The sequence below is a fragment of the Solanum pennellii genome, chromosome 12 (assembly GCF_001406875.1).
Source record: "Solanum pennellii chromosome 12, SPENNV200".
Taxonomy (NCBI): domain Eukaryota; kingdom Viridiplantae; phylum Streptophyta; class Magnoliopsida; order Solanales; family Solanaceae; genus Solanum; species Solanum pennellii.
In genome coordinates, this window is record NC_028648.1 from 882131 (window position 1) to 904292 (window position 22162).

General features: G+C 27.5%; 1 protein-coding gene across 1 annotated transcript; it reads right to left on the reverse strand.

The window, feature by feature from the left end:
* Positions 1–11239: 11239 nt before the first annotated feature.
* Positions 11240–16078, reverse strand: LOC107005599 (protein JASON-like). The gene is made up of 7 exons (XM_015204239.2): positions 15695–16078; positions 14837–14888; positions 14659–14756; positions 13029–13267; positions 11848–12646; positions 11677–11759; positions 11240–11583 (listed from the first exon to the last, which is right to left on the reverse strand). Exons 1-7 carry the CDS (start codon positions 15797–15799, stop codon positions 11505–11507), a joined length of 1455 nt encoding a protein of 484 aa, XP_015059725.1. The 5' UTR covers positions 15800–16078; the 3' UTR covers positions 11240–11504.
* Positions 16079–22162: the final 6084 nt, after the last annotated feature.

Consider the following 22162-nt stretch of genomic DNA (forward strand, 5'->3'; position numbering starts at 1 on the left):
CGTCCATAGAGTGGGTGTAAATCACGAGAGTCATTCGAATCTACGAGTTATCTGATAACTATGTCTGGTGGAAGTGACTAGTTAGCCAAGCAGAGCAAGTCATGAAGCAATAGATCATTTTCATTTGGCATAGTCCATACACGTGTCTTTTAACTTGGTTTCAGATGATATCTATGCCTTCCAACTTTGGGCGGTACAAGTAGACACTTAAACTGTCATAAAGTTGAACAAGTGGACACATACTATTTGTCGTGTGGGATGAATGTGTCTACTTGGACAAGTTTATGTATTACGGTATTTCATTGAACCTATTGACTCTAAACCCTAAAATCTACAAAGATAGCGTAAACTACATGTTTTCCATGATAAACATGAAAACATGATGAACCTAATTGTTTGGTTTCAAATAGTAGAATAAATCAATGCAAGGAATTAAAAGGACCATGTTAACATCTAGAAAAACTTTTGAAATATAATGTTTGCCTAATTTTCTTTCAAATATATTATAGAAAAATTTATAATTTGTTTTCTCCACAAGTGGTTTTGTTTATGTCATTTTAAGTAAAATAACATGAAGTTTAAAAAAATTATTGGACTTAAAAATTAAAAAAAGAACCTAAAAAGGGTGGGGTGGGGTTTGGTGTTGGTCTTTAATTTATGTTCCTCGTAACAAATAATTTTTTTTGCGCGGTATATCAGATTATCTTTAAAACCAAATCAATAAAGTAAAATTAATACTTTTTAAGATAATTATACATATGATTAATCATGGTTTAGTGATCTATATATTAGTTTTAGGTAAATATATTGTCATATAAAAAAGATCATTAATTAGGAAAATGTCTATGAAGTCAATATGTTCCTATTTGTTAGGCAATTATACCACTTGTTGTTTTATTTAGTTGCACATGAAATTTTAGAGGTTTATGTTTGGTTTGGCCTAATAATTTGGCAAGCTACGGAGTACGTTCCGTACTGAGTAAGTATCATCGATCGATAGTTTCATGCAAATATTATATTCTATAATAATAGACACAAAACATAATAACGAATCAAATATACATAACATGATATTAAGTACTCTCTTTGTGCCAGTTTATGTGACACTTTTTATATTTCGAGAGTCAAACAGTTTAAGTTTGACTGAAAATTTATACGTGAAATCTTCAATGTTATGAGATGAAATCTATATATTTGTAAACTACGTAAAATGTACTATAAGTCACAATAATTGATATTTTAAAATATTTAAAAAATCTACAAAAAAAACTTATGATAAAAAATAGATTTATTTGAATTTCGAAATCTGAAGTCACGTAAAATGAGACGGATGGAATACAACATATAACAATATGTAGTATTTGATTGAAATCTATATTAACTAGAATAACTGACATGTTGTACGATTTTTAATCCTTGTATAATTGTTGGAGTCTATACTCAAAGATAGTGAAAAATAGTTGAAAAATCTTGTTGGACAGATCGTAATTTTCCCCCCCCCTTTGAGCAAGGAGTTTTTTACGTGAAAATTCTTTTTGTTTTTATTATGTACTTTAGTTTTTGCTGCATCGTATAAGTTATCAAGCTTAATTAAAAATTTGAATTTTTATGGAATCAATATAAAAATAACTTATTGGATTTTATTTAAATTATTCATATACAAAGATCGAGTTTAAATTAAAGCAACTGAGACAAAAAAAAAAAACTATTCAAACATAGAGTGATAATTAATGGCTATGAAATTTCATAGCATAGTACTTAATTTCATTGATTTTATTAGAATAATAATTACTATTATAAGTTATTTTGCCACAAAACATCATATCCTATTTCTTCCATAGGAATTATTGAAGAACAAAAATGAGAAAAATCAAAATCTAATTCTCCCACATCAAAAATCTCATTTACTCCCTCGTGGGAGACAATTGTATCTGACAATTCCATCATTTCTATCCAATCGAAATCTTCGATTACAAGCTCCTCCTCCTCCTCGATTTTCGAAAAATTCGAGGCTATATCAACCACCATTGGTTGTATTACACAATCTTGAACAATATTAATACTGTCATTATTCAGTTGTAATTCTTCTTCAAATAATATTTTTCTTAGTGTATCTTCATCAAATTGTGTCACTTCCAAATCTTCAAATTCATCAATATTATTGTTAGGACTCAATATAGGAATTTGTGTATCCATCTTATCTTATAAGATAATAATAATTTAAAAAAAAGGGAAGAAAAGAGAGAAAATGCTAATATTTTTGAAAAAAAAAATAACTTTATGACTAAAAAGCTCAAGAAGAGAAGGCTTTAAATAGGCTCAATAAAATTTAAAAGAATTTTATTTATTGAAAATGTCATATACCTAATATTTGCTTGAAAAATAATTAGTACTTGTCATGAGAAACTTCTGATTGCTTTTGGAAATAATGAGAAACTTCTGCTTATTTTATTTTTTGTGGAAAATTAAATGGTCATAATAATAGATCGGTACGGATTTAATCGAATTTAATAGCTTCAGTTAAATATTTTATAATTATATTATGAATTTTAGTAATATAGGTACATAAAGTAAATTCAAAATCAACTTTTTTCTGAATAACATTTCACTTTATTTGAAAATTAATGTTTATTCATGAAAATTTTAAGTTCAACTTAAAAGTAGATTTCGAATTTAAAAAATAACATATCTTTATAAATTCAAAAGAAAAATGCTCTTCTCAAAAGTATAACTAGATGTAACTATATCTTCTACTACAATATTAAATGAAATGAATAATATTTAATTTTTATGATCAAAATTCTTACTTAAAATTCGTAAAGTTCAAATTATATTTCCTTCTCCACAAAATAATATATTTATTCTTGAAAACTCGAAATAATCTGTAGCCGCTATATTCTCTGACTTTTCAATGAGCATTCTGCGATGCGATGAGCACTATGTATATACAGCGTAAACCCCCCAACTATATAATAACCTACACAAAGGAAATAAATCACACCAGATAAGCTCTATAACAATAAGCTCGATTCAGAATATATTGAGGGAAATTAATCTTGAATCATTCGTATGAATGACTGTCAACTGAACTATTTCGTACTATCGAACGATAATATTATAATATATATCTTTACACTTTATTTCCTTTGTCAGCAAAAGTGATGTTGCTTTTTTGGAAAAGTGGGGTATGCTTATCCTCTTTTTTTTTTTGGATAAATTGTGAAAGGGAAATGTTTGGTATATAATAATTTCAGTTGCGTTTGAGGATAGGATATTATTGAGTGCAATATTACAACTTGGTTAACACCATTTACAGCTCATCATTTTATTTTTTAAAAAATTTTAATTTAATACAATGTGATAATTTAAACAATTTTTACATTATTAAATCACGTAAAAGAAATTAGTATTTAATTTATTTCAAAATTACACGTATTAAAATAGAAAATTAACATTCATATCGAATACTCATATCGAAGGCCCTTGAGAGGAGATAAAAAGGATGGTGCATAACATAACAGGTTAATTAAATTACATCTAAATCATTCATAATATGTGAAAGTATCGATATTATTTTATATAGTTATTCTGTTTGATATTACAAATATTAAATTGATTCGAGAAATATTTATGAAATTATTCGAGATGCATAATTGGTTGATTACAAATTCGAGATTCCATATGGCCAAACAAAGATGTGGCACATTAAATATTAGTTAGCACACATGGTTTGCCTCCAATAATTTCTAAACATATTACTCTCTTCGTTCATTTTTATTTGTTATGTTACGTTTTTTAAAAGTCAATTTAATTAATTTGTAAAGTTAAATTAGATTACGTTACTACGGTTATTTAAACATAAAATTTAGATATTCAAAAACTATACAAAAAGACTATAAATTACAATTTTTCTATATCAATATGATTACATCATAAAGTTTGTCAATTTTCTTTTTATAGTTTAACTTAAAAAAAAGAAATTGCGATAATTAAAAGTGAATGAATATAGTAATTAATTGTAGTATTAATTAGTTTCTTCTCATAACTAAAAGTTAGGTTTTGGAGAATAATATGACTCATTAAAATTTGTATTAGTTTTTTAAGTACTTGATAGGTACATCTATTGTGATTTTTAACAATTAATTATCGAATAACTGAACGCGAATCAAATACGCACTCTTAATATATCTTATTTAGAAACTTAAACTGTTAGGAGAAATGTTTATTTATTGATTATATTGTTGATGATTAAATGAAGAATAAATATAAATAAATATATGATAAAGATATATAAAAAGGACAAAAAAAAAGTGTTTGCAATTGATGAATTAATTTGGTTTCATTGTAACCCCACTTTATCTCTTTCGTATGAATGGTTTTCCTTTGCCCACGTATTATATTTAGCATTTTGTTTCGTAAAAAATAACGAGATTTTACTTAATTAAGAAATGTAAAAATATATTTTAATTTTGAAATATATTATATCCGTACACACAGTAATAATGAAATAAAACATAGTGAAATTAGGATAATAACTAATAGTACAAATTCTACCATTAAGGTAGGTTGAAAAAAGATAATAAATTAAAGACGTTTATACAACAAAAAAAAAGTAGCAACAAACTTTGTTGGCTATAATTATTCAGAGAATAATGTGGGTAACACATAATTAATCTCAAAATTAATTCATAAATGGTTGATATATATTGTTAAACTTTGTTTTTGGGTAAGATTGTTCGGTGTACAAACTAATTTTCACATCGAAAGTTGAAAATAAAAGGAACCTACGTATAAGTTGTAGAATTCTCTTAATAGTATGAGACCTTTAGGAAAAATCGTAGGGAGATAACATGCATGATCCAAATCGAATAATATCACACTATGGAATTGTATAAGAGTATCGTATAAATCACCACCTCTCCACTTTTGCCATCATCACAATTAGACATAATACATAAAAATATCTGTTAATTTGATTTTATTGATATCTGTGATTTCCAAGTTCGCACACAAATAAATACTTGAATTTGTATAAAGTTAAACGAGAAGACACAGATCAGATTCTAATATCTTAGTCTTAACACAAACAGATAAAACTTAAGTCAATTTACTCGACGCGAAATCAAATAAGTCCAATCAATATATCTCGAATATAGAATAGTTAATTTTTTGACAAAATAAAAAACAAAATTGAAAATGAAATAGAAGTTGACAAGACAAATAATGAATTAATGAGTTGAGTGATTCTTTTCTCCATTATATTGGATGTGGAAAAAGATGAAAACTTGTACATTGATTGTGAGAGGCTTTTATCAACTTATATTATTTGGAGACAACAAGACATAACACGTACTACAATATATATGATGGTTTATTTTTCTTGACACTTACTTATACCTAATTTTTGTGATAATAATTAATGCAACAAAAACTATTAAGGAGATAAAAAGAAAATATTTATGTTAAAGATCATTAATATAGGTCTTTCGTCACCACTAAAGCAGTGCCAGAATTATGATTTTTACTAAGATTCAAAAAAACGAAACAGAAAACTCACAAAGAAATCGAATAAATTTTAAACATTTATATATTAATGGATTCAAGAATTAAAGTTTATCGATGAATTCACAATTTAATTAATATATGCAGATGCTTTTGTTGGGTTCATATCGTTATAAAAATGTAGCTACAAGGACTAGTTAGTACTTCACGTAAACTATTTTGAACTATATGATATAAAAAAGGACAAAAATTGGGTTGGAAGATATTTTAAGCATGTATGTAATATGCTAAAAATATATTTTAATTTTCCAAATGAATAAAAAAAAATATAATCAAATAGATTAGCCCCAAAATTTTGATTTAGTGATAAAAGTGTAACACCATAATATGTGGATTGTGCATACATTATGAATTCGAATATGTAACATGTCGATTCAATATTAAGATCAACATTCATAGAAAGGAAATTCAAATATAAATAAGTAAACACATAATTAAATAATATATATAATCTGTGCAATATTATTTTGCGATAAAAAGATTATTAACTAATTCTTCTTAGATAAAAGTGACTTTACTAATGATTGAGCTAGTATTTTTATTAAAAGGAATTTAAATATATAAAAGTAAATATGTAAAAAAAAAAAAGCAAATTTAATATTTATTATATATATCTAAAAGATAATTTTAATCATTGCTCTACCATGGGCTTTGCTAGTGTGACACTTAGATATATTCTTAAGTTGAGATAGGTAGGAATATGAATCATATGATGGAAGCTTTACGCAAAATAAAGAGGAGTTCGGAGCCTAAAGGGTAAAAATATTAATAAAATTTTTGAAATGGTATATAAAATTATTTTTTAATCAAAACGGTAAAATCGCTGAGAAAGTAGCGATTTTGGGCGCCAGGGTTTTGGAAAATCATTGCTATAGCAGCAATTTGTACGTTTGCATTTTTTTAAACTTTTTTTTAAAAAAACAAATCACTGCAAGTGCAGTGATTTACATAATATATATATATACATATATATATTTAAAATTTTTAAGGAAATCACTGCAAATTTACCAATTAAAAAAATTAGGGAAATCGCTGCCTTTGTAGCAATTTCCTTAAAAAAAATTTAAAAAATATATTATGTAAATCGCTGCAAGTGCAGCAATTTGTTTTAATTTTTTTTTTTAAAAAAAGCAAATTGTACAAATCGCTGCTATATAGCAGCGATTTGCCAAAACTCCAGCGGACAAAATCGCTACTTACTCAGCGATTTTACCGTTTTGATTAAAAAATATTTTCATATACCGTTTTAAAAATTTTGTTAATATTTTTCACCCTTTAGGCTCCGGACTAAAGGTGTAGGGCTTTTAATTCGGTAAAAAGTAAAAGTAAATATATATCACATTCAACCTATTTTCAAAAAATAAGACAAGACCATGGCTATTGGCTAGCTCCATTTTTCTCTTGAATTACCATTTTGTAGTTTTTCTTTAATATTCTATATTTAAAATTTACGAGATAAGTTAAAGTCAGATAAACTAATTAAGAAGGTGGGGGATAAACTACTTTTTATTAGAAATTCTTCATTTCATATTTAAAAAAATAAAATATGTAATTAAAGATGAAGAAATCTCGACTATTCTACTACATCTTCTTGGTCGTCACTAGGGGTATGTCAAATTAGGAGATTAAGTTGAATTTAAATGAATCAAGATAAACAAAGTTAATAAATAGATGTGTGATTAATCCATCCTAAAAGTTACTTTAGTTGAGTTGAGTTGGGTCAAAATAGACTAAATAATGGATCATAACCCAACTATTAGACTCTTAACAAGTTTTAATTTCAATATTTTGGGCCCGTTTGGATGGGCTTAATAAAAGCAGATTTAAAAAAGTACTTTTGAATGTGCTGAAACTTATTTTTAAAATAAGCAGTTATGCGTTTGGATAAAAGTGCTGAAGTTGCTATGCCGAACGTGAAAAGGGAAAAATGAAAGAAAGAGATGTTAGGATTATGTGGGTAACTTGGAGATTGTATAAAAATATTAAGGGCAAAAAGATAAAAACGTGGTCAACTTAAAACAGCTTATAAGCTAAAAAAAAAAGCACTCCTACCCCAGCTTTTAACTTTTGGCTTAAAATAAGTTTTTTGTAACTTAAAATAAGTTATTTTGAGTATTGCCAAACAGCTAAATAAGTCAAAAACCAGCTTTTAAGTCAGTTTGACCAGCTTTTAAGCTGAACCGAACAGGCTCAAATTGTCTCTTTATAACTTATTTAATCATCTAATATTTTTCTTTCTCTTTATTATGACTATTATTAAATTTTATCTCTTAGATGAGATAGTCGGTTAATTAGACAATTCTCTTTATATGATTTGAATTAAATTTATCAAATAAATGAGTCATTTAACAAATCCAAACTTTAACGAATTAGACATATCATATTTACATAGACTAACTTTATCATCTCCAAATATGTCTTTACATTTTCCCTACTACAAAAATGGATAGCTAATCCATAGCCAAATCTCAACATTTAGTCCCAACTCCAACCAAATATTTAGGCACAATTAATGTGAATAACTAATTCTGTTATTTGTTGAGATCAAATTGAATATAACAAATACCTAACTTACATATTGCTAGTACAAAAACAAAAGAATTTTAATGATCACACATGTTAATCCAAGAAGTTCCAAACTATTTCAAAATTTTGTTCATCAAAGAAGCTAACACACCATCATTGATCACTTCCTTTTGAAAAATTATGTAGATAATCTCTAAAATATGACTACACACTATGCTTCGTATAACAACTTTATCTCTTAGATGAGATGATCGGTGAGTTAGACAATTCAACATACTATCAGAAAATCATTCATTACATACTATTAAAACTAGCAGAATACTATAACAACTAGAAACACGTCTCACTGCTATCCATTATCAGTAAAAGGGATTTCAACGTGCTTGTCCAGATAAACAGAATCAGATCTACACGTGAGGAAGCGTATGACATAGACATAAGTAATTAAACTATATACTTTTTCTAAATTTTGTAACTTGAACACATTACAAATTGTTCATTCAAGAAGCTCATAATCCATCATTGTTTGGAAATGATGTAAATCATCTTTTTGAAACTTTCAACTTGACATAAAATCCTTAAGGTTCCTTGTTGATTGTAACCAAGCTCATTAGCAGAAAAATCAAGCAAAGTTACAACATAAGGATGCTTAATCAACTTCATGGGAATCAAGATTTTCTCCACTAATTCTTCATGATTTCCAACAACAATAGGAACATACCCTTTTCTAATTGCTTGATCATTTTCATCAATCTCATAATCACTTCTTAATCTCACATAATTAAAAGAACATGTGAGTTTCTTAACTCTCATTAATCCTACTATTCTCATACTCACAACTCTTATGGCCATTGATGATTGGCTAATTGTAAACACAAGTTTGGTTGTTTTTTGTTATGTTGTGTGGTTATATTCCAATATAACATAAGATCTATAATCTATTTATACCTTCTTTTTTGCATATAAAGATGTGAAATGTGAAATTAATCTTCTTCCTTGACTAAAACATAATTTAATTAATCAATTAAGTGACTCTAGCATCGATCGACTCCTATATTATATGTCTATATGACGACTTTTGATTGAAGTTAATTATAGTTTAATTTTGTTTTCTTTTTTCAATTGGTCTTTGAACCAACTACAATAACATAGTCAGTGTAATCTCATAAGTGGGGTCTGAAAAGAATAGAGTATACGTAGATCGTATCTTTATCTCATAAAGATAGAAAAATAGTTTCTGAAAGACCCTCGACTCAAGTGAAGTAAATCAAAATACGAAGAAAAAAATACGAGACTGAAGAAAGACTTGTTAAATAATAAGAAAAGCAATAGAGAACACGATCTTTGAACCAACTATATCCACCAAACCTTGATAGGTTATTAATTAATTAACTTATAAAATACAAAGCTTTTACTAATTGTTAAAAAAGAGGGCGGTTTTGATGAATCATCAATATTCGATGGATTAATCACTTAATTAATATGAGAGTTTTGAAGCATTTTTAAAATTTTACAATTTCTCTTGGAATCAATTATATATATCCAACAAACCTTGATAGGTAATTAATTAACTTATAAAATACAAAGCGTTGAATTGTTAAAAAAAAAGTATTGGTGAATCATCAAAATTTCATATATATATATATATATATATGGTATATGAATTTCTTAAACAATTACAAATCATTGAAGAAAGAATTAAGATTAAAAACTCAAATAGTTTCATTATTGCCACTCATTATATTATGGAATTGCTTTGATTAAATTATTTTGATTGGACACATGGATCAGGATGAAAAATTATAAGCCGTAGTATTTCTTTTTACTTTTTCTTTTTTGCGTGTGTTTTGTTGCATTATAACTTATCTTCTGTCAATTTAGATTTGAGTCGTGTAAGACCTATTTAGAGGAAAAATTCCTCAGTCCGAAGTCACTGGTAAAAGGCGTAGAAATCCTAGTCAATTTACTACATCCCTCCACGATGAAAGTCATAGTATTTAACGACTACATGTACAACAACAATAATAATTAATTTAGTATAATTACGTACATAAGGTCTGAAGTCTTGGAAAAGGTAAGATATAAATAACTTACTTATATTTTTATGAAGTAGAGACTATTTTAATTTTTCAATCCTCTATCTTTTTTCTAATTGAAATTAATAATTTGAACGTACGCCTTATTATGATAGTCTTGTAACTTTGAAAGATTATTTCAGTCTTACAAAATAATCTTTGAAAAAACAAATAATCTCACCTGATTGGCTTTAATTATATATATTAGTTATTTGGTTAACCAATCTAAAACTCTTATTTTATTTTTCTGTAATGTGTAGGTGTCAATCATCTATACTATATATCTATATTTTTCTATTTAGTCTTTTCACATTGGAAAATGAAAAAATTTAAGAGCTATATATTTAATCTTTTGACTATAGTAACTATTCTTATATTATTTAATTTTTTGGGCAAATTGTAGTAAAAGATTTATCAAGTTTTATATTTATGAAAAACTTCCATGAACTAGATATATAATTACTATAATATTAGTAATTTGAATTATGTGACCACCTAATTTCAAAGTACTATATAGAACACAACAAGATGTTAATAATTTGTGACAACAAATTAATACGTGAAACTGAATAAATTTAAGAAATTTATGCTCATTTAGTTTTAATATTTGATCAAGCATGTTTAATGACCTAAAATATTTTCTCACTAGAATTGACACCAAACTTTAAAATTGTATTGTTATTGCACTAAACATGCTGGATTATCATGTAATGAAATTTTGATAAGAAGCAATTTTATATGCCTTCACTATTATTATGAATTATTAATTTCTTCACTCATTTTTTAAAAAATAAAGTGAAAGGTCAAGGTTTAAGTGTCCCTTGTAACTTGCCAAACAACACCAAAGATGTATCAAATGTACATTCCAATATTTATAAAAAAAAAACTGATTTTTTTTTCTTAAATTTCACATCGATTTCAAAAATTAATTATGACGAGTTCACCACCCCACCTGTTTTAGTCTCAAATAAGGCAGAAATTGAGGTGAACAGACTGGACCGAGCCTCCTTAATTAGTGCACCCCTGTTAATTATTATTTGATATAAAAATTACACTACCTAATTAGGCCCCTGAGGTACTAATACCAACTCCAGTATTCAAAACACATTACATTGTATATAAGGACAGTAAAACTTACAAATTCATTCAAAAGGTTTTACCAAGATTTCATCAGAAATGAAGCAAACATATGAAATTTGACTGCGTAAAACGGTTTAGTCTGAGAAGCAAATCAAGCTCAAAGGAAGGCAAAAATGTAGAGATAAACCATGAACGTGTTTTCTAAATGATGGAAATGAAACGAAACGAGACTGAATGAGAAATTTCAATCAGAGATGATGATTAGCGCACTTGGGATGTAGCAGTATATGATTCCTCAGCTTCATTAACAGCAATTGGTGGCGTCCCACTGTGTTGTATCCTGTAAATCAAATAAACAAAAGAGCACATATTAGGCATATAATCGTAGCATATATAGTGCGCGAAATATAGACATCAAAGAAGCAAAGAATACCTTTGTGAACTATTAGTTTCTTCAGACAATGCCTTCTCTAGTCTCTCCTCAAATGGTGTTGCGTGCCAACTAACTTTTTGATCCTAAAGAAGTCACGAAATCATCAGTGTTTATTTGTCGAAATATATAGCTGAGAGTAAGTGAAATGAGTAAAGTAGAAGCATGGCAAACCTCTTTGTACTTGTTAGTAGAATTTGGAATCCCATTTCCATCCCACCATTTAGGAGATATACGGGAAGTTTCATCGTCGTTCCAATGAGCAGCAACTAACCCGATGATAGGTCTATCTCTAGGAGTTCTTCCATAATGAACAGGACCAAGATGCTGCTTACTCTGCACTTGATTGATTGAAGGTGGTTTTGAGTCTTTATTAGCAGCACTTTCTCCGAATCCAGACATTCCTAGTTCTGAAATACGGGTTGCCTCTTCAGGCCTTTGATCAGAATCTGTCGTGTGACTGGAAAATAATCTAGAATTGGAATCTTGAGTAGAGTAAGAATCTTCATCTGACAATTCCTTCAACTGTGAAGCATCATCCACGGGGTTTAGAACGGGATACACATACTGAGACCTGATCCGTGCAGTTTTAGCTATTCCCATACGGTCCAAGTATGCTGGAAAAACGGTTCCAGGTGTTTGCATCTCATCCGTCAGCTTTAATGGGGTTGGATAGGGTGAATACTTCGATGCATTGTAGTTGCCTGATGATTCAGATTGTTCGGAGCTTTGACTGGTTTCAGATGAAATACATTTTGATGACATTGAAGACAGATCAGACTCGCTTTCAAAATGAACAGATCGGTATCTGTACTTGGCAGTTGGAGCAGTGAGTGGTGAAGCTGCTGAATCCTTGTCATCATTACGAGCCAGATTAGCTTTAACCTCAATGAATATCGGAGTGCTAGAATTCTCACTGCCATTGATGAAGCTTTTAGACAAACTTCGATCACTTTGTCCATCTGTTAAACAACTACACAAATATAACAGCACATTAGATGGCCATTCATGTCTTTTACATTTGTGAAACATGAGATGTTAAATGGTCAGGAGTAAATATTTAGACTGAAACAAACCGGAATAAGAAAAGGTGGATCAGTATATGCAATGCGTTCTTTAGTAAATAAAAGCAATATTTCTTGCAAAATCAGAACAGGAGTTCAGTTCTAGAGATGGTATGTGAATAGGAGAGCTAGAAATAGTCATTTTATACACAATGTAATGCTACATTTAGTTTTAGAGAAGAAAACGGAAGGAACTGAATACTTGCATTTTCATTTGATAAGGTTCAGTAATATCTAATAATACCATTTAATCAACTTTCTCTAGCCATGTTTTTGAGGTTAGAATTCCACCTGCTAGGCGTATGCACCAAGGAACCAGAATGCGTCTTTACTCCATCAATCTTGACAGGTGTAGGCTGATCAGATAACATCGAGTTGAGCTTCTGATATGTTGTATCAGAGGGCCATGAATTGACTTTTAAAGGCTCAGCTTCGTCCATTGGAGCTGACAGGTCTTTGCATTTCATTGAGAAGTTCCGAATTTCAGCAGGAGTCTCAGGTAAGGTTCCACAAGCTTTGAGAAACTTGGCCTGCAAATTAAATTGGATAAACTATGTAAAAAGCAATTCTCAAAAATAGGAGCTGGCCACCTTAAGTTAACTTTAGAGAACTTGTAAGTTAATATCTTAAGAAAGAGACATTAGCATTCACCTCCCAAAGCCAAAAAGAAAGTTTGTGAGGTCCTTGTATAAATAGAAACCACTAACAATCAAAAAGAAAAACTGTGGCACAATACACAGGCATTCAACTGACTTTTAGTATCGCACTCCATGTAACATTTTGTTTCTTTCAGCGGAATAATCACAAGCCATTGATTTTCTCTGTATATTTAAATTCAACTTCCCTAAGTTGACATGATGAAGCTTAAACAACCAAATAAGCAGGTAAGAGAAATCGTACTAAGAGCTTGTTTGGATTGGCTTTTGGATTTTGACTTACAAGCCAAAAGCCATAAGTTAGAAGTTCTAACCTATGGCTTTTGGCTTATGTTTACCATCTTAGCTTAAAACTAAGTGCTTATAAGTAAAAAACACTTTTTTAAGTTACCTGAACATTCCAAATGTGCTTAATAACAGTTTTGGCTTAAAAGCACTTAAAATAAGCCAATCGAAACAGGCTCTAGCCTCAGTGTCAAGAAAATACGTCCAGCAGCTTAATGAATGATCCGGAGTGATAGATCAATAGACTGTGAATACAGAAATCGGACCTCGACAAACAGAAAAGACCAACTTAACAAGAAGCTGAGACTATTTTAACAAAGATTAAGAGTGAAGACGTAGCTCATCATCTGCTAAGATAACTCAAATGCTTACTTCTCTTTCCAGACATCTCTGCAAGTATTTCCAAGTGAAGTAACATATACTACATAACTTTGACCACAGTGGATTTATGATGCTCTAAAGAGTGACAGCATATTTATTACTGAATTCTTGCTTCCCGAAGATCAATGGTGTAGGTTTCAATCAAAATAGCTTTCGTGCAGGTGAAATATTACTAAACAAAAATCTTGCTTTGTAATTAGTGAAAATTATAGGATTAAGGAAGAAATTGCTACGCCTGTTCTCATGTTTTACATGGAGCAGAGATATGAAAGTCAGTCGTAGAAGATAAATTCAGGGATATCTAAATATACAGTAATGCAGTCAGCAGAGTTTCAGTTTCAATTGATGTGAAGAATTACTAAAGGAGCTATTAGTGCACTTCATCTTAAGATACAGTAAAACACAAAAGACAATCTGTACACATATTTCTTTGTTAGTCTGCTAATATATTGAGTACCTCAATAATATCCTTTTTTCTTTCTGCAGTTCAAATTCAAAATTTTAAGGCATTTATTGCTTCTGTCAAACATATCCTCCTTTTTGCACATCTCAAAATTTATAAATTTGTATCATAACCATAAAATTCCAATAAAACCAACCTGATTCCTAAGCTCATTTATGTCCAACTGTGGCATTGGTGTATCCGGACTCTGATTCTCCACTTCTTTGCATCCCAAAGTGTTGGTCTCCTCATTTTCTGAAATCAGCATTATGAAAAAAAAATATGAACTTGAGTCTAACAACACTCTAATATAATTGATAAGTTGAAAAAGCTACCTTCAGTAAAAAGTGAAGATAATGGACTTCTATTGCGAGACACCATAGGTTCCTGATAAGCAACAAAAACAGTCAAAATATATAGAATAAGAATAAAATGGAATTATTTGCTTCTTTCAGTAGATATTAATGCAATATTCACAAACATAAACAACACGAACTATCAGCAATATTTGAATCGTTAGCCGTTACTATCTAGCAGCCCAAATTACGCCTACAAAATTAAGCAAATAACTCCAGTATCTGACTCTTGATCTATAAACTACCAGCAGATTAGTTCTTTGTACAGACTAGGAACTTATTAATCAAATTTCGCACATGAGAAGTAACAGCAAATAGCTTCTTCATCCTCCTTTCTCTTACAGATTTCATCAGCAGTAAAACATAGCTTCAAACCTAACAGCAAAAGCAAAAATAAAAATAAAAAAATTAAACAAACAAATATTCGTTAATAAGAATAGGTAAACAGCTAATCCAAACATTCCGTTGGAATCGATTAACACAGCTACATCTTTGCTCTTTCACAGCTGATTACTACTCCGAATCGATCAAAATATGAAGTAATCCGAACGTCAAATGGTTATTTTCTGAATCATTTCACAGTTCCTCAAATGATTATACTACAACTAATGCTGTACTTTTGTCACTTTTAACTTGAATCGAACAGAATCAGAACCAAAATACACACAGAAAATCAAAAAAAATTGAGAAAGCCATAGCAGGAGCAGATTAAACTACTACTAGTACATTTATCGCTATATTAGTACCTTTTTCCACTTCATCAACAACTGAACAGAACCAGAACCAAATCACACACAAAAAATTCAAATTCAAAAAACAAATAGAGCATGAGAAAACCTTAGCAGGCGTAGATTGCGAAACGCGATTCGACTCCGAGCTAGAACCAGGTGTAGCAGGAAGCATAACATCCTTGATTTTGAAACAACCAAATAGACAAGCCATGACCTCCACCACCACCACCACCGCCACTACCACCGCAGAGCTACAATGGTTCAACCGATCACTAGCGAATCCACCATTAACTAGTATTAATAAACAAAAAAAATTCAAAATTCATCATCAATGATTATCCGAATAATCATCTGCATTGATTGATTTATTGATTGCGATAACTGTAATTTGAAAAATTTTCTCCCAAAATCTTAGCTAAGATTTCAATTCACATTGCTTGCGATTCAATTCAATTATTGGAGAGTTTTAAGGGAGAGAGGTGAGCAGTCACTGTATATGAAAAATTGGCTCTAATGGATTTTTTTTGAAATTTCAATCGGATTTTTATAGGACACGTGTCCGTATGGGATTGGTATATTAAAAACACCTTAAAATTGCAAATTATTAAGTTCGTCCTTGGGACTATTGACTGTCTCAAAACACCGTTCTACTTAATTAATTAAATTTAAATACACCATCATACGATAGGCCACATGACATGTCAAATGGTGTCAAAACTCTCACAGGAGCATGTAGTTCTTAACAGAATCGAGAGAAGTGTTGATAACAGCCCTAAACTTGACGAAAATTTAGATTGAGGGTATATTTAGCGCCAGTTAGTCAAATAAAAGAGTATTTTTAAGGCTCTTTGTAGTTCGGGATGAAATTGTGTCAAGTTTAGGGATGTTTTCGATACTTCTATCTAATATGATCCCTTAATCATCCATAAATTTTAATATTGATCTTCGTTATATCTGTTTCAATGTTTTTGTCCTACTTTTTCTTTTAGTCGAATCCACTGGACGGCAAGTAGCTACAGTAATTCTAGCTCCAATAGTGTAAATTTAAGTTGTTAAAGTTAAAAAGTTTGTAGTTTAAAAAAAGGATATAAATGTAGTAACTTTTTTTTTAATTTTAATTTTTTATAAGATATGTTTAAGATCATTGGATTAAATGATAGTTTGGTGTTTTCTACTTATCTTTAATTTAAAATTATAAGATTCAAATATCTTATTTATTTTCTTTAACTCCGTGTCAAGTCGAAATAACACAAGCAAATTGAAATAAAGAGAAAAATATAATTAAATATGAATGAGCATTTTATATTTTCCAAATTTATAATATTTTAAATATAGCTAATAGTACAAACTTAATATACACTGATATATACATGCCTACATGGTTATGATACAATGGTTAAAAATACATTAAAACATTAGTAGGGAGTTGAATATTGTTTAATTTTTTTAAGTAATAGTAGTATTAGTACACTCTTATATATCTTGTGATTCGATTTTAATCATTTTAGTAGTATATGTTATTTCTTTTTGTTTCGATTGTTATACTATTTGTTGTTATTATTACTTCTTTTATATATTTTCTTTTCAAATGATTTAACAATATTTTACTTGAATTGATGGTCTATCACGACAATAATTAATTAAAGATCAACTTCATAATTTGTCAATATTTAAGGGTTAAACATTAATAATTCTCTATCTTTTTAATTAAAAAAATAGCTGGATTAAGACAGTCATTAATAATTGGTTTTGAATGTTTGTAACTGTAGATCCTCATGGCATGGAAAAAATATTTTTAAAAATTTTCAAATTTTATGGGAGGGAAATACTCTTTAAATAATGAAAAAAGAACTAATTTTTAAAATAATTTTTATGTGAATTTGGATATACTGTTTCTCAACTTTTAAAGCAAATTAATACTAATTATAATAATATTACAAATCACACTTTTTCCAAAAAAAAAAAACAACAACTATTGGTCAGAAGTGACTCATCCACTAATAACTTTATATAATTTAAATTCAAATTAATTAAAACTCTAATTAAATTAAATGTTAAATACTGAATTAAAAAATTAAAAATATTTGTCATTTCACATGACTAACATAATCCAAAAGAATTTTTCAAATTTAAAAAATGGATATAAATTGATGAAGGTGCAAAGAATGTGACACATTTGATGATAAAATGTCAAAGCTTATATTAAAAATAAAATAAAATTAATAAACTTTAAAAATTCAATCTTTACCTAATTCTTTTGAGTTTCGTTCTTTACGTCAGTTGACAAATAGGCTTTGGTGATACCACTTATTTAAAGAAAAATATGAAACGTACGATATTTACACTGAAGCTTCAATTAATTTAAATTTATTAATATAATTCTTAAAACAAAAATATCTCATATTATCAGTCTTGCTATTTTACGATTCAAACTTAAAAATTCAATCAAAAACAAAACTTTTTAAATAATTTTATCACTATTCTTCAATGATAAGATTCATTGAGAAATAATCACTCAAAATTTTTGAATATATTTTGAAAAAGACTCTTTTTATAATGAACTAAATCACAAAGATAAATTTAGGCTACTCCACGTAGAAAATATTTATCTTTAAAATTTTATAATCGTTTCTTATACTTAATCGAAATATGTAAACTAATCGAAAATATCGATCTTAAAAGTCAGGAAATTTTAGAATATATGAGAAGAGTCGAAAAATTCCTCCCACTTGTTGTCTTTCTTAAATTTTTGTTTGCTTCTAATGTTATTACAACTATAATTTTGACCTTTGGTTTATTAACAGCTAGATATAGAATATGCTTTAGACTTTATGGTAATGGATAATTTGACTTGATAAATTTTATATAAAAGGTTGAAACTAACGCACGTTTATAATTTAATAAAAAAATTGAAGTACAAATACATTGTAGTAACGTGTGATAATTTATATCCTATCATTACTTAATATAATATTTTTTAAATAAAAATAATTACATAGAGAAGAGGCAAAAATTTATAGTTCTTTTTCATGAAAAAATAATTATATTATTTCATTCAATATAATTATTAGATAGGTATACTCTCTCAACATATAAATTAGCAAAAACTATATATATATTTATTAGTTGCTATTTATGTAGCGCCTAACTGCCTATATGATTTTAATTTAGTAATATCAAGAATATCAAAATAGTATAATGAAATCGCTTAATATTTTTGCTTTCGTTAGAATATAATCTTAGACGATTTTTATTATTCTGATTAATTCACTTTATTGATTAATAATCCATACGTTAGGGGTTATATATAACTCAATTGTATGTAATGAAACATCGATGACATTTTATTTAAACATCTTCTGATTATTATATTGAAATGTTATTATATAAATATATATAACATGAAAACATCATTTTTATTTGAAAAAATTAATTATTATGAAGAAATTTGATTGTACATATTGTGACGTAATAACGTAGTTACATATAATTCAGAATAATCAATAATCAAAGAATATTTTTTATATATTTATATTAAATTTTGAATATTTTTAACGAAATTTTTGATTCGGATAATATGATAATTAAGGTGAGTTGTCAACTTCATTTTGCCTTTTTGAGATTATTCAAAGATTATAATAATTGCCTAGTCATTTTCAGTTTGGAATGAATTATTCAAGCCCCTTAATTACACTGCCTTTTCCACTCTATTTTTATCTATTTAAATTTATTAAAAAAAATATACTAAAAATATTAATATCCCAGCCGCAATTATTGTACCTAATCTTTATTTTTTTTTCGTTTTTCTCTATTACTTGCATGGGATTTCTACGTAAGTTCATTCAAAAAAGGAGTTTGAAAATTAAAAAAAAAAAGAAAAAAAGAAAGGGATATATGGTTCTATATTTTAAAGAATAAAGACACTTTCACATTCACAAGTTTGGAAAAAAAAATTTAGTTTCGTTTTATTTTACGTGTCTTAATTTAATTTAACTGATATACTAATTAAAAAAGAAAAAAAAGTTTTTTGGTCTTATAATTTAGCTTTTTAAGTTAAATATGTGTGTAAGTTACATAGTAAAATATATGTTCTTGTGATTATATATATATATAAGATGATAAAATTTAAAAAATATTTATTAAATATAAAAAAAATATTTTCTAAAAAAGTAAAAATGATAGACATGTATTAAAATAAAAAAAGTACTAATATAGATTGATTAATAAAATCGATTTAATGAAATTTTCTGGAGTAAAATACAAAATTTAATATTTATGAATTTTAATTCTAATTCTTTTAAGTTATTTGATTTTAAATATTAAATAATTTATAAATATTTTAATTAAATATTAAATAATATTGTATTTGAAGTTAAAGTTATCAGATTCTGTCGAACTCGATGCGTTTGTCCTGGGCTATAACTTATAGTTTCTCCCTGTTGCCAACTTTTTTGACTTATTATTTTCTAATTTGTAACTTTTATATATATATATATATATTCCTTTTGAAAGAATTGTTCAATTCCAAACGAAAAAAAATATTTGTTGATTAATTGCTATGTTGCATTTGAATACCTATATTATATAGTTTCCCCCTCTAACAATAAATCATATGCATTGTTTTATAATTAATAACTTTATTCAACAAATTGATGTCCTAATTTAGATTTATTTATTTTGTATTTGTTTGCAAGGTCCTCTAAGGGCAAACAGCCAAAAATAAATAAATAAATTAGAATTTATTCATTTTAATATTTTATGTTTCACCAAACCTTATTAATGTGGAATGTTTTTTTTACATTAGACTGACCTTTTATTATATGGTTATTTAAATATTTCTAATTAATTAAAATTCATAAGTAAGAAATTTGTTCATTCTCAATATGTTATTATAATCCAAGCTCATGACACGTATTGTTTATTCTGTCCCCATCAAACCTCATAGAATTTCTCTCCTCGAGCTCCACTATTTATTGAGTCTAAAATTGCTTGTACCGTGTGAACTTGTGCAATATCTGATAAGTTCTTCTTTTCGATCTGCTAATCAACCGCTCTCTGTCATGAACGTCACACAACATTTAAACTTGACATTTTAAATTAAGAATGAAGAGATTTTTATCATTTTAATGTATAATTTGATACTAGCAAGCTTCCTCCTTTCCAAAATAAATGTTACTTTAGCAAAAATTACGTTTATTAAGAAATTAATAAACACAATTGTGTATAATTTACTAAACCACCTTATTTAGTATATGTCTCTAAATAGTTAAATATTACTCCCTCCGTCCGGTATTGTTTGTCATGGTTTCTATTTTTAGAGTCAAACTATAAAAATTTTGAGTAACATTTTAAGATGCATCTTTTCATCATATTAATATGAAAAAGTTATAATTTATAGTACTTTTCATATAGTTTTAGAATATCTATTTTTTTTGTTTAAAATATTAAATTAATGTGATCTAATTTACCTTTGAAAAGTAGTCAAATTGACTTTCAATAAGCGCAACATGACAAACATTTCTGAACGGAGGAAGTACTATAAGAAGATGAAGTGTATATAAAGTATAGGTAGAAAAACCTAGAAAAGAATTTTGTCTTAAATTTTTAAAATCTTGTGTAGGAATAATTTTTTTAAAATTAAAATAACACTTATTTTAAAATGAAAAAATAGTGAATGAGAGACTAAATGTGAAACCAAGAGTAGTATTAAATGGATCCTAAAAACCTAGATAAATAAATATCAAGTGAACTTCTTTTATTTATTTATTTATTTATTTTTCTATTCATATTTTTAGCAAAAATAAATAAATAAATAAATAATATATGTTGCTTTCATAAAATTCTAGGGTTACATTGAATTTGGTTTACTGTTGAAATTAAAATTTAAAAGTAGGCACCGCCTTTTTTTGACATAAGAATTTTGAGACTTTAGCTTAGGTTAATAATAATAATATATATAATAGGAAGAGAAAATAAATAACACTTTTTTTCTTGGTTCAAACCTTTGACTTTCCATTTTTAAAATTTAATTAACATTTAATATATTAATATATACTCCTCAATGAAAAAATATTTTCCATTAAAGCAAAAAAAATCTATCAAATATAATTTTTTTATTTTATTTTTTTGTTAAATTTCACTCATGAAATCACGTTGGTACTATTATTGTTATTATATCAATATAATTTCATTTATCGTACTAAAATGTTGTCTGTTGGTACTATTATTGTTATTGTATCAATATAATTTTATTTATCGTACTAAAATGTTGTCTGTTTATTTTTTAGTAAAGTTTTACTTCTTAATTCAACTTGTAATTACTATATATATTGAAAAAATTAGCGATAAATAATTCATAATTATTAATAATTTGTTGCTTAAATATATGTGATTAGTCACGAATTTTAACTCGTAGTCGTCATAAATTCTACACACAAATGATATGATTATCGATGGAATAACAAAAATATTATGTTAGCTACGATCTATTTAATGAAAAATTAGTAAATTTTGTTTTGAAATATATATGATGAAGTAACAAAAATATTATGTTAGCTACCATCTATTTAACGAA